The following is a 12,694-nucleotide window of genomic DNA, read 5'->3' on the forward strand; positions in this document are numbered from 1 at the left end:
GAATACCACCAGGCAGTATCAGGGCAAGAAGTTAAAAGTGCACCAACCTATATGGAAAACCTTCATGCTGGTGTGCTCAGTGATATGCTGGAGGAGAACCTGCAGCAGGTTCATTATTTCCTCCCTGGTAGACCCCCACCCTGGGCTCCAGCTGCAGAGGGTTCCAGCCTTTTCAGTGCATGGGCTTGGCTACCAGGGGACACATGAGTCAGTATGGCCTGCGCTGTCACTAGCTGTGAATTCCACACGACGGTGCAGACACTGAGCGTGGCAGACACTGAGCGGGAGTGCCTCTGGGTGTAGTGCAGGAGGCCAGTCACAGCCACTGCATTTCTCGCTGCAAGGAGTTTGTATCGGGAGAGATATTATTTTGCAGGGAACTCCCTCCCTGAATGTCTCTGATTAGCATGAGTTGGAAAACCAGCGAAGGGATAAAGGACAAAGCAATTAAGGAATGTCGTAATGAGATTGTCTTTGTGTAACCAACACATTTTATTGGAAGTGACTGACTTTTTAAAAGCCAATTCCACCTCACATGGCCTATTAAGAATCACACACTGTATTATTTGTCTGAGCTCATCAAACGCTAATAACAGGCCTTCATTGTCTGTGACAGCCCTAGGAAACCTGAGATTTTGTCACTTCAAACCCATCACCTTCATTATGCTAAATTATAGAAGTGGCTGCTGTAAGTGTTATGCCCATAGAGTTGGCTTGCGGTCCCTGAATCCTCGTCTCTTATACCTGAACACGAAACTGGACACCAGGAGCCTGGTGGATACCTAGGGTCTTCGTAAGAGAGACAAACCCAGCGAGGTTGGCAGTGTGGCTAGTCTAGCAGGTAAGTAAATGACATTCATCCCCTTTGCCTCACTGCCACATCTGATGTGTGGAGCTGGCTACCGTGCACATAGGTGAAGCTTCCTCCTCCCATTACTACCTGCATAAGGAGCGCTTTGGGTCTTAGTGATACGTCACATCTCAATACCCAGAAGCAGACAGGCCAGGAGGACTTTAGAATCCACACCACAGACAGATGACCAAACTAAATACATTGACTTCTGGCGGATGGAGTTTATGCTCCTGCCATCTGCCCTGCGAGTGCTCCATCTGCTAGCAGCTTCAATCTCAGCAGCTGCGTAAGGCTCCCTGGCAAAATTTAAAAAGAAGAATTAAAATCATTAGATTATTTTCCTCTTTCCAGCCAAGTCTGGTGCCCTCTGCTCCAGCTTGTGTTTGGAATAGTGGCCTAAACCGGGAAAACCAGAAGCAAAACCACTGAGCTATCCCCTGGATATGCTTGATGATAACAAACTGCTTCTAACCACCTCAGCAGTGTGTCTCTGTCTCCTTCTGACTAGGGAGGAGAGAACTCACTTGCTGAGGAGCCTGTCACATGTGTGTGTGGATTGAAGGGGACAGTCCCAGTAAGAAAAGGGGAAGTATGAAATCCATGGAAAGGCTGATCTAATGGGGGTTACACCTCCAAACTATGGGCAGGTGCAAACCTGACAGGCATGTCCAACGGCCTCAACTCATCCCTCCACCACAAAAGAATTGTCAGCTGCAACCCCCTGCACCATCCGAGGGCACTGGGCCCAAAAGGGTGTTCGTCTAGGGGAGGCAAGCAGGGCTCGGGCCCCATCTAGGGCTAGAAAGAACAGTTTTTAATCTGAGTTTTGTGTGTCTCCTGCACTGCTTGGAGAAACCTCCTCTGACTCTCTGTGTCGTTGCAGCCACCATGTGTTAGATTGCCATCTCAATCTGCTATGGGCACAGAACTCCCCTCTTGTGTCTGAGCTGAGGGGTTTGTTTCATGCCTTCGGAAAGCATGACAGGAGCAATGTGGTTCAAGCAGCCTTGGATGTCACACACAAAATGTGCAATGTTGATCCCTTCCTCGTAATCCACTGCTTGCACTAAGCAGCTTGGCTGTAACTCTGAACTAATTCGTCAAGTCTGGACTGAATCCAAATTCAGGTAATCAAGAGCAGGAGGCCAATCTGCACAGCACAGTCCCTTCATTCCCCCGCCACTATGTGGCGCTCCCACGCCCAGGAGCACAGCAATGATTTAATCTTGCCTCCGTGTGGGGGAAGGTCAATGACCTCGAGGTCCCTTCCAGCTCTATATTGCTTTGGTTCTGTGACTTGTTGCCACAATTCCTGGACAAAGGCGCCTTTTCCCACTAGCTCAAAAATTAGGCATTTTTTCTAACACCTTTTAAAAAGCATTTTAGGTTGAGTTTTCTCCCCAGTCACCTGAAGAAAAAAGGTGAGGCTAAGCTAGTATACTATAGCGTCCTAGTCTGAAACTCTCTGCCTTGCAAACCTTCCCAACACACCCTCGTCTCTCTCTCTCTCGGACACTCACCCTTCAGTGTAGTTTGAGATCACACCAGGGTAAGTAGTTTCAGCAATCTTTAGGGCACGAGCTGAGAATTATCCAGGTTTTCCATCTTCCTTATAGATTCTGACACAGAGGGAAGATCAAGCTCCCTGCCCACACTTGGTAACAGAATTCATAGCCTCCCCAGGGATTCCTTTCTAAGCTGCTGACTGCATCTGTTCAGTAACCCCGCATGGCTTGCTAATAGCTGTCCACAGTGTGTCCCCAGGATGTCCCATCCTATCACAGGGCAGGGATGTCAGTGAGAAATCAGAGACAAAGCTGACGGGAAATCTGATCACACTCCACACAGTTAAAACATCTCAGACAGAATTGCAAAAATCAGCCCGAACCTCTTAACACAATCAAATAGAAAATCCAGCTAAATCAGACTGAGGTGTGAACGTGGGGCAGAGCGAGCGCAGGCATTGCTGGGGAGAGGTCTCTGCAGCACCTCTGGGTTGTATTGCTACCTTCTGCACAGGAAGGTCTGACTCACGTTACTGCAGCATCAGGTACCCGGACTTGGCTGGTTCCTGTGGCAGGCACCAGTACAGCTATTAATAGAGATAATTTTTCTGCACCGTCCACAAAATCCTGAGCAAAATTTACTTTTTGGCTCAATTCCACAAAAATGAAATTTCTGTTTCTTTGCCAGAACTATTTGCATGAAAAATCAGTTTTCTGAGTGCTGCCGCCCAGAGCCGTAACTGCGCCCAGAGGCCCAGGCCTGACACAGCTCAGGCAGAGCAGAGCACATATTTCTGTGGTGAAGGCAGCAACGTGAGACTTCAAGATTACAAATGAGATCATTCCCACTGCAAGCAGATCCTGGCATGCCCCGCCCCCAGCCAGCAGGGAACTCCCTACCTGCTAATATGAGAGTCAGACAAACAAATTGATCTTCAACACACAGTACTAATCACTGAAATCAGACGAGCTCTGCAAAAAGTTTCTTATAGTGCAGCATCTGCAGTGCCCTGCATTACTGTTAGTGATCCAGCCAAAGGAAAGTCACCCACAATGCTCAGCTGCAGAAACAGTGCTATGGTTACAAGAGAATGTGGATTCAGTTTAAAGAAATTTAAAACACAATAGAACAGAACAAACCATTGCCTCCATTCCTATAGGTGTTCAGGGCCTAGGTAATGACCCAGGACAGCAACTACACTTGGCTCTTCTTTTCACCCGGGTGAAAGTCAGTGCAAGTCGGTTACTAAACTGATTCTTCTTCTGGCATATGCCTGTGACCGCACAAGCAACGCATCAGATGACACTAACCTGCTCAGAATACACAGTTTATGACTGTACAGTGGGTTTCAATTTTAATTAGAAAATGAAGGCCATGTCTACACTAGAGAGCTTACAGTGGCCCAGCTGTGCCAATGCAGCTGCACCGCTGTAAGATCTCGTGTACCTGCTCTGTGCCAATGGGAGAGAGCTCTCCCATTGACATAATTAAATCACCCTCAACGAGCAGCGGGCGCAGCTATGTTGGCATAGCATGTCTTCTGCCAACATAATGCTGTGCACACTACCACTTATGCTGGCGAAACTTATGTCGCTCGGGGGTGTGGTTTTTTTCATACCCCTGAGCAACGTAAGTTTTGCCGACATAAGTGGTAGTGTAGACATGGCCTAAGTGTCATCATATCCTTTATGGTAGAACCTCCTACCTGTTCAATTCACAGAGCAGGTGCAAGGATGGGGATGCCCCCAACTCCATCCTGCGGGCTTAAGTGTTTGCAGAAGACAAAGTGTATTTTGCATGTTCAAGTATCAGTACAGGAAGTACTTGAGTGCTCATCCCATCAGGGAACCAAACAATACCATGTGACTCATTAGACCAATCATAGCTAAGCGCACAGCTTGATTTTCAGATATTCATGTTCAAGCCACAGAGTAAAAATTGTGTAAAAATATTTGTGGAGTATATCAGTACAATGGGTAAACTGAAGGAAATCTCTACTTGTTTTCAGATAGCAGCTACATTAATCAGATGGATTGTTCATTGTGAGTTATTTGCTAGCCAGAAAGGGACATATTTCAAAAATGTTGTCCCCCAAGTTGCAACTGCAATTTTTCATGAACAGATCTCTGAGGGGGAATTAATTACATGGGTACCTCTGAATAGAATCTGCCCATATATAGCAGATAATGAGAAATCTAACAATCGAGTCTGTGGGTGCAAACCCCATCTGCATGCACATAATCTATTATTTGCAGCACAGATGGCTGTGGATACAAAATAGAGCAGCTTGGCTGAAGCTTATTTAAAATGTGGCCCAGAAAATCAGAGTTCTCAGCCATCAGCTCCTCCAGGCTGTTTGGATACATGACTTCCAGGTGGGAGCAAGAGAATCAGGATGTGAACTCCTAACTCACCGGGTATAGTAGGAATCCACGCCCAGTGCCTCTCGTACACTTGAGATGTAGAGCTCCAGTGCTGAATTAGTAACCGTTTGGAAGCCCATGCTGCTTGCTTCATGGATGTCCCCGGCATTCTCTGCCATGCTGTCACCCAGATAGTATTCATGAAACTTCAGAATTCCTGCAAGGACACATTAATTGCCAGCATTATTGACTGTGTGAAGGGACTGCACTGGCAGCAACTGCCAAAGAAAGCAGTACAACTGTTACAAGTCCTGAGGGGTTGGCATCTCCAGCAGAAAAGGAGCGAAGCATGCTGTGCTGTGTCTCCAGAGGGCTTTCCAGGAGTTAGTCCAATATGCTATATTAAGACTTTGCTTTCAAAATCTGGTTTTGTACTTTGCAAATGATGGTTCAAGGGAAGAAAACTGAGCCGGGCTTTAATGAGATGTTCAGAAGGCACTTACTATCATAGCAGCCTCATATGAATCATAAAACAGATGTTTCTCGCAAGCATCTCCCAGGGAAATTCCAATAGCACATTTCAATAGCAGCATATGAAAAATGTCTATTAATAGTATCTGACCACATAAACTGGACGCACAAGGGCTGAAAGGCTGAACAAAAATGTTATCCCTACAGCAGAATCTCCTTGTGTCACATGGAGATTTCTCAGTTCACCCTTACGCACAAAAATAAATACATGCAAAGTAAAAGGTAGATTAATGCATATTAAAATACGAAAGCAAGAACATTACACAATGGGGCACCCAGAGAAAGGAAACATTCATATCAGGAGTGCAACATTTTGTCAAGGATTCAGCTGTTACTGCAGATAAAACCCTCCTCCAGTCAGACCAGCTCACCCTTTCTGATATGATTAACCCCGCAGTGCCACAGCACCTGGTGATCACTCTTGAAAGATTCCCCTGGGCACCCTGTTTGCAGTGGCAGCATAAACAACAAACCAAATTGGGGAGATGAGATGGTCAAATAAAAAGACTTAAGCGACCTATTCTGTAGCAACAGCCGCAAATGGATCCATTGAAATGGTCAAGGGGTGAGTGGGGAGCTCTGAGGGAATATTACCTATGCTAGAATGAGGAACCTGAGATGCTCTCAAAGTTTCTGCATATGTACTGGAGAAGGCAAGAAGAAAGCAGAGAGCTGGCGTCAGCGCCTGAGAACTCCCACATCAGAGCCTATAGTAAGGCAGCCAAAGGTGAAACAGCAACTAGCTACAGAATAAGGGTCTGAGAGAGGGAGACAGAGCCCGAGCAGACTGTAACCAGAACCGCCCCGCAGAGCTCAGTTATACAGAACAGCCTTCAAGGGCCTGGGCAGTTCCATACCCAAGTGCCCCAGGAGGTTGGTTGTGGCTGCTCTTCTACAAGCTCCTAACTTGTGGTGGGGGTGGAGGGGCCGTGACTAAATCTTTATGAATCCCAGTGACAAACCCTGCTCCTCCAGCTGATACCATCTTACCAGGCACAGTGCTGTCTCCAGTGTGGTAAAACCATCAACATTTTATTATGCAAAATGTCTGGTTTGAGAGGGCAGCTAGTGACCGTGTGTGTAACAGGACAGTAACCTCTCTTCACTCAGATCCATAAAAGATTTGAGTAACTCCTAGAGTAAATCATCGAAGGGATACATCTAGCGAAAAATACATCATCCAAGCCAAAGAAGTTCATTTGTGTTTGCTTTCCTTGTTGAACCAATTAGTGCTCTTTATCTCTTTAGCTTTGTCATGGTGAAGAGTTACAATTATTAAATTATATACAAGAACTACTCCTGAAGATTTACAGTCATCACTTTATTAGATAATGAATAACAGTTGCCTGCAAAAAGGGATCCTCTTCAAATTAATCCTTCCTGCTCTGCTCATCTGTGATAAATGTTTCCACATTCATGTGAAGAAGATTCAGAGGAACAGACAGCTAGATGGCATATCAGGAAGCTGGGCTGCCCCCCTGTTATCTGGAATCCACTTCAATTAATACAGTACATGTCAAATGCGTTTGGAAGCATAAAACAGAGAAATGTAATTAAAGTGAGGACTTTTTGTTACATAATCATAGAATCATAGAATATCAGAGTTGGAAGGGACCTCAAGAGGTCATCTAGTCCAACCCCCTGCTCAAAGCAGGACCAATTCCCAGCTAAATCATCCCAGCCAGGGCTTTGTCAAGCCGGGCCTTAAAAACCTCCAAGGAAGGAGACTCCACCACCTCCCTAGGTAACGCATTCCAGTGCTTCACCACCCTCCTAGTGAAATAGTTTTTCCTGATATCCAACCTGGACCTCCCCCACTGCAACTTGAGACCATTGCTCCTTGTTCTGTCATCTGCCACCACTGAGAACAGCCGAGCTCCATCCTCTTTGGAACCCCCCTTCAGGTAGTTGAAGGCTGCTATCAAATCCCCCCTCATTCTTCTCTTCTGGAGACTAAACAATCCCAGTTCTCTCAGCCTCTCCTCATAAGTCATGTGCTCCAGACCCCTAATCATTTTTGTTGCCCTCCGCTGGACTCTTTCCAATTTTTCCACATCCTTCTTGTAGTGTGGGGACCAAAACTGGACACAGTATTCCAGATGAGGCCTCACCAATGTCGAATAAAGGGGAACGATCACGTTCCTCGATCTGCTGGCAATGCCCCTACTTATACAGCCCAAAATGCCGTTAGCCTTCTTGGCAACAAGAGCACACTGTTGACTCATATCCAGCTTCTCGTCCACTGTGACCCCTAGGTCCTTTTCAGCAGAACTGCTACCTAGCCATTCGGTCCCTAGTCTGTAGCAGTGCATGGAAACAAAAGATTCTCTATTGGAGGTAGCGTGCTTGGAACCTCATTATCACTCTGCATTGCCCTGTGGGAAATCCAGACAGATTGGCTGTTGAAAAATGGGTAAATTAAGCACCTGAAAACTTTCCCATTTATGGGTGAATGTCTAAGCCCTGATCATGCTTTTCTGACTGAACTTTCCTTTCCTCTATTTCTGTGCATGCCACATGTGCCCGCCTATTTTGGCCCCATGAGCCAGCCTGATCCCCAAAAGGAAGATCAGTCCTCAAAACCATGAAGTCCTCCCGCTCAACAGAGGGGAATGGACCAACAGAAACATGGGTATTGAGTAGTTATGGGGGACAAAGAATGAAAAATGCTGGAAGGAAGTGTAGGTCAGATGGACAAATAAGGAACTGAGCTGAGAAGCCCAGGTAGCGCCCACCTCTCCACAGCGGAAGCCACCCAGAGGAATCTGCCTGGATGCGCAGACAAAAAAAGTGAACAGAAATTGGCTCCTCTCCACAGTCCCAGAGAATATCCCAGTCCAACTCCCTCTTTCTAGCCTGGTAAATAGCCATCTTGCCCAGCGCCAGGGGGAGGATGACAGGGAGGCGCAGAGATTTTGTGGAGCCACACATAGGAAGTACATAAATAAAAATGTGCAGGGAAAGGTGCAGCCAGAGCTTCAACAAGGGGTTTCTGGAGGAGGCAGGAAACAGGCTGCAACCGAGGGTTGCCAACTCTGACTGAAGCTATTCCAGGAGATTTTCCCCCCAACATTATGTAATGTCATTAATTGTACTGTACCTATTAAAATCTCCTGGATTGCTTTCAACAGTCACTGGGCAATCAGTGGTGATCCTGGTAGACTCCCAGCCAATTCAGGAGGGTTGGCAACCCTACTGCAACCTGGTGCACTGAAATAAACAGGCTCTAGGGTCTCTCTCTTGCCACAGAAGGGACAGGTGTCATGGACTGCGTAAACTGCACTGTGCTCATGGTTCCATGAAGGAGCTGCCAATTTATGTTCCTAGTGGTCCCTGGAGCCAAGGTGGAAAGGTGACAGACTGACAGCTCTGGGATCATGTCAAGACCTTCCCTCAGGTATGGCACCAGCACAGCAGTGTGAACCTTACACTCCCCCCACAACTGACCCACCAGCATGCTTTAGCCCTGACAAGGGGAGGCTTCCCTCTCTAGAGTTACGAGAGGAGTCAAGTCTCCATGGCTGGCTCTATCCTGGCCTGCCCACAATGGTGCTATGCAGCACTGATTTCTGTAGAGAGGATATTTGTACACTAGGAACAGGACAAATCCCCCATCTCATTTTACCAGGGCCCCCAAAACAGCCGTCAGACGGAGACACCTTTTAGTTACTACCGTCTTCAGGCCAAATTCCTCCCTAGAGTAAGACCAGTGACTACAACGGATTTAGAGCAGAGATGAATTTGGCCTGTGGGTATGCATTCAATCCAATGCCCTCAAGATGAAAGGCTGCATATCCAATTACCAATCCCCTGAGCCAGCCTGCCTCTTGATCCAGCTTACACGGATGATCCTATTTTCCTGCTTTCATGATAATATTAGATAAAGGATGAAAGAAAGTTCCCCTAGCAGCTGCCAATTCCCGTGTACAGGTGACAAGGGCTCCGTTCCCTGAGCACCTCTGCAGCTGAACTGCCACCAACGCTACCAAGATGTAACTGAATTCCCAACAAGAGCTGAGTATCAGTCGCAGTAAAATGAGTTGTGGTGAGCAACGGCAGAATAAGCACCCTGAACAGATGTCACAGCACTATCAGAGAGCAGGGAATGTAAGGATGTGGCAGCAAAGCACACTGCATAATCCAGGGCGTATTTCACATTACAAAGTGAGGCTTTGGGTGCCAGGCCCAGCCTCTGGGTGGTGGAACAGGACGATGGGTCTGTCCCAACTCTGATTTCTAGGATTCCCCCTTTGCAGGCTTTTCCTACAGAAAGGAAACTTACCTGCCCCAGGAGCAAGCAACCAGCTGTACAGATAGCCGGCAGCCAGTGAGTAGTAGAGAACAAGTCCCCTCTGGCCATTCACAGTCTCCAGAACCTGGTCAATGGTGACGGGGGAATAGGGGTCAGAGTCCTGCTGTCCAGTCTGACGTTCCACCAGCAAGTCAGCGAACGCTCTCGTTCTTCCCCTTTCTGCCACAGCCAGGGCTTCGTCATGGTGGCCTGTGAAGAAGAGCCACAAGTTAGGGAACAAAGATGTGTCTCAGGCCTGCACCAGACACTGCAGAGCACTGTTAAGGGGTAGAGAGCATGACGAGTCCAAACCAGCATCACAGGTCACAGGGCAGCAGCACCTCTATGGGCAGACTGTCTTTGTTTCCCCAGCAACCCCAAGCATCCTGGCTGGCTGAACGTTGCTTCTTCCCAGGCTATAACCCAGTGCCCTTTGGGACTCCCTGGCACATCAAACATCCAAGATATCCAGTACCTCGGTCACAGATCCACAGGATCCGTGCTACACTCTGACTTGTAAGCTGTCCCTTCAGTGTGCCAGACCCCAAGAGGTCCCACTTTTCCACAAGGGTAGGCCCCATGGCCTCCACACCTCTGAAACGGAGCCTCTGGGATCCAGTGCTCCTGCTTTTCAGTGCGAGCTCTGCCCAGAGAGTCTGACTGAAGCAGACTGCTGTTCAGAGACTTTTATGCTCTTCAGGGATCAAAGTAGTTCAGCAAGTATCTGCAGTGACTCCAGGCAGCCTTTTCAGAACAGAGTAGGGTTCATTAGTCAACTGTAACACAGCCTCAGGAAGCCCTTTGGTGAACTAGAGAGGCAAAGGTAAGACAGAGTTCATTCAGACTGGCCAATGCCTGGGCTACATGGAGCCATGCTGCTCTAGAAACCATCCAGGCTCTCTCTCTTTCTTGATCGCTTTGCCTGTCAATCCCAGGGGAGCTTCTGTGTCTCTGAGAGCCCAGTTTTTATCACTGCCTCCTGTCACCTCTCAGTCCAGTGTCCTCCTGCTGCAAAGCCACGCTGAGTTCATGTGTTCACCTTGCCAGAACTTCCTGTTGTAAAGCATCAATTGCTCAGCCCTCAGCATTCCCATTGTCTTTCCGCATCTGCCCCTGACAAAGACTGGCTGAACCCAATCCATAACAACCCATTCTGATCACCCCAAACAATCACGTCTCCTGCTCTGCGCCAGGAGCAGAATTTTAACTCTTCTGCACCCACTGGGTAGTAATGCCAAGGCGACATGTTCAGAGTCCTACAGATAGTTCTCTAAAATATTACAGACAATTCCTACGTTCGTCACACTCATCTCTTCTATCTAAGGTTTTAATCCCACCCTCATCCCCGTGGGTCCGATCACCTTCCTGTTGTGCATTAAGCAAGGTGACTCACATCCAGTGTCTGTGGTTCTGTCTGTGGTTCACTCTCTCCCCAGGCTTCCAGAGGATTGTATGTGCTGGGAAGTGGTTTGCTTTGGCAGGGTTTTAGCCACGCTGCTTTGTTTGTATTAGCAAAGGCAGCTGAAGAAGTGCACCTGGCACTGGGAGCAGGTGCTGATTTGTGTACCCTGAGCAGGTAGAGTTCCTCACAGCAGGCTGGGAAGGGGAATCTCCTACCCAAGCCTGTAAGGGAAGGGTCTATACACAAATGGGAGGGAGATGAGTGCTGCTATGGGCTCTGTGATGTGACCCAGCACAGCCCTGGGGGGCACAGGAGTGAATCATACACAAGCGAGGGGCTAAAGGATGCGCTGCTGAGAGGGGAAAGCAATGAAATATTAGGGAAAGGACATCCTGAACTATGCCTCGTCCCAGGATCTCAGTGCTTTGTGCAAATGTTAAATGCAGCCTCACAAGGCTCCCGTGAGGAATTAGCCTCACATTACACATGGGTAAGGCTAAGATTTTGTCATGGTTATTTTTAGTAAAAGTGACGGACAGGTCATGGGCAATAAACAAAATTTAATGGAAGCCTTGACCTGTCTGTGACTTTTGCTGCTGAGGCTCCATGGTTTCTCCTGCCACTGTGGTGGCTGGGAGCTGTGGGGTTCTCTCCCCACCCTACCCTCCCGCGAGGCTGTCACCCGTAGCTGGAACCCTGAGGAGGGCCCCCTGTCGCTGGAACCCTGCAGGTGGATCCTCCGGCAGTCCCGCAGCCCCAGGGGCTGAAGGACAAAATGTCACGGAGGTCTCTGGAAATCACGGATTCCATGACAAAAACGTAACCTTACACATGGGGAAACCGAGGCACGGAGCGCAATGGGACTGGACCAGCTTGCCAGCAGCAGAGGCACAACAAGGCACAGAACCCCTGATCCCGGTCTCCTATTCAAACTAGACTAGAAACGCTTGAGAGGAACTGCACACCTGGAACTTGGGTCAAACCCTGGAGCCATGGAAGAACTCAGACTCCTAGCTCCCAACAGCCATGGGCAGCACAGGTATCTCTTACCAAGGCTGACGAGCACTTGCTGCAGGGCCTGGTAGGATGATGTCTGCAGGTCGAAGAGCGATAGCTTGTAGTCGGTGCTCAGCTGCACCTCGTGGCGGATGGTTTCAAACAGTGCTGACGCCCTATAGAGCTGGGAGGGGAGAACAGCCCATGGTGACACTCAGAACTCCAGCTGGCCCAGTGTGCAGCCACTGGCACTTCAGTGAGGGGGACTGGGAAGGAGAGGGGAAGAAGCTGGGACCAACATGCTCTCAGTTGGGGTCAGGTCTGCCCCATCCAGTCCTGGTCTGCAAGCAGCTCATCACACCCATTACTGCAGTGTCCAAGGCAGAGCGGCTGGCCACTGCAGGGGAAGAGACATAGCTGTGTCCAGGGAGAAGAGACCAGGAGACTGCACCCAGGTGGGCAGTGACAAGTCACCTCTGAACAAGCACCATGTGTAAGAAGGGACCACACCCTGATGCATTACAGGGGATGAGAGATCCTCCTACTACTGGAGCTGCTGCCTACCTGGTGCTGGGCCTCCTCCAGGTTCCCACTAGCCCAGAGGGAGAGGCCCAGGCCATGGCGGATTTTAGCTTCATCTTCTCTACGCCCCAGCTGTTCTGCCAGTCTCAGTCCTGAAAAAGAAGTGGAGTAAGTGAAGACAAGAGAAAAGATTCCCTGCTGCTGGATGATGGGAGGGTTGGGATGAAGGT

At 48.6% G+C, this 12,694-nt stretch overlaps 1 protein-coding gene across 4 annotated transcripts in view; it reads right to left on the reverse strand.

Annotated features, from left to right (window-relative positions):
* Positions 1-12,694, reverse strand: part of TTC28 (tetratricopeptide repeat domain 28) — a 430,868-nt gene that overhangs the window by 59,973 nt on the left and 358,201 nt on the right. For all 4 annotated transcript variants that reach the window (XM_054006401.1, XM_054006400.1, XM_054006402.1 and 1 more), the window contains 4 exons: positions 12,507-12,616; positions 11,997-12,126; positions 9,536-9,754; positions 4,774-4,939 (listed from right to left, as the gene is read on the reverse strand). In XM_054006401.1, coding sequence (XP_053862376.1) covers positions 4,774-4,939; positions 9,536-9,754; positions 11,997-12,126; positions 12,507-12,616 — 625 coding nt within the window. The remainder of the gene's footprint in view (positions 1-4,773; positions 4,940-9,535; positions 9,755-11,996; positions 12,127-12,506; positions 12,617-12,694) is intronic.

This window comes from Malaclemys terrapin, chromosome 16 (genome assembly GCF_027887155.1).
Source record: "Malaclemys terrapin pileata isolate rMalTer1 chromosome 16, rMalTer1.hap1, whole genome shotgun sequence".
Classification (NCBI taxonomy): Eukaryota; Metazoa; Chordata; order Testudines; family Emydidae; genus Malaclemys; species Malaclemys terrapin.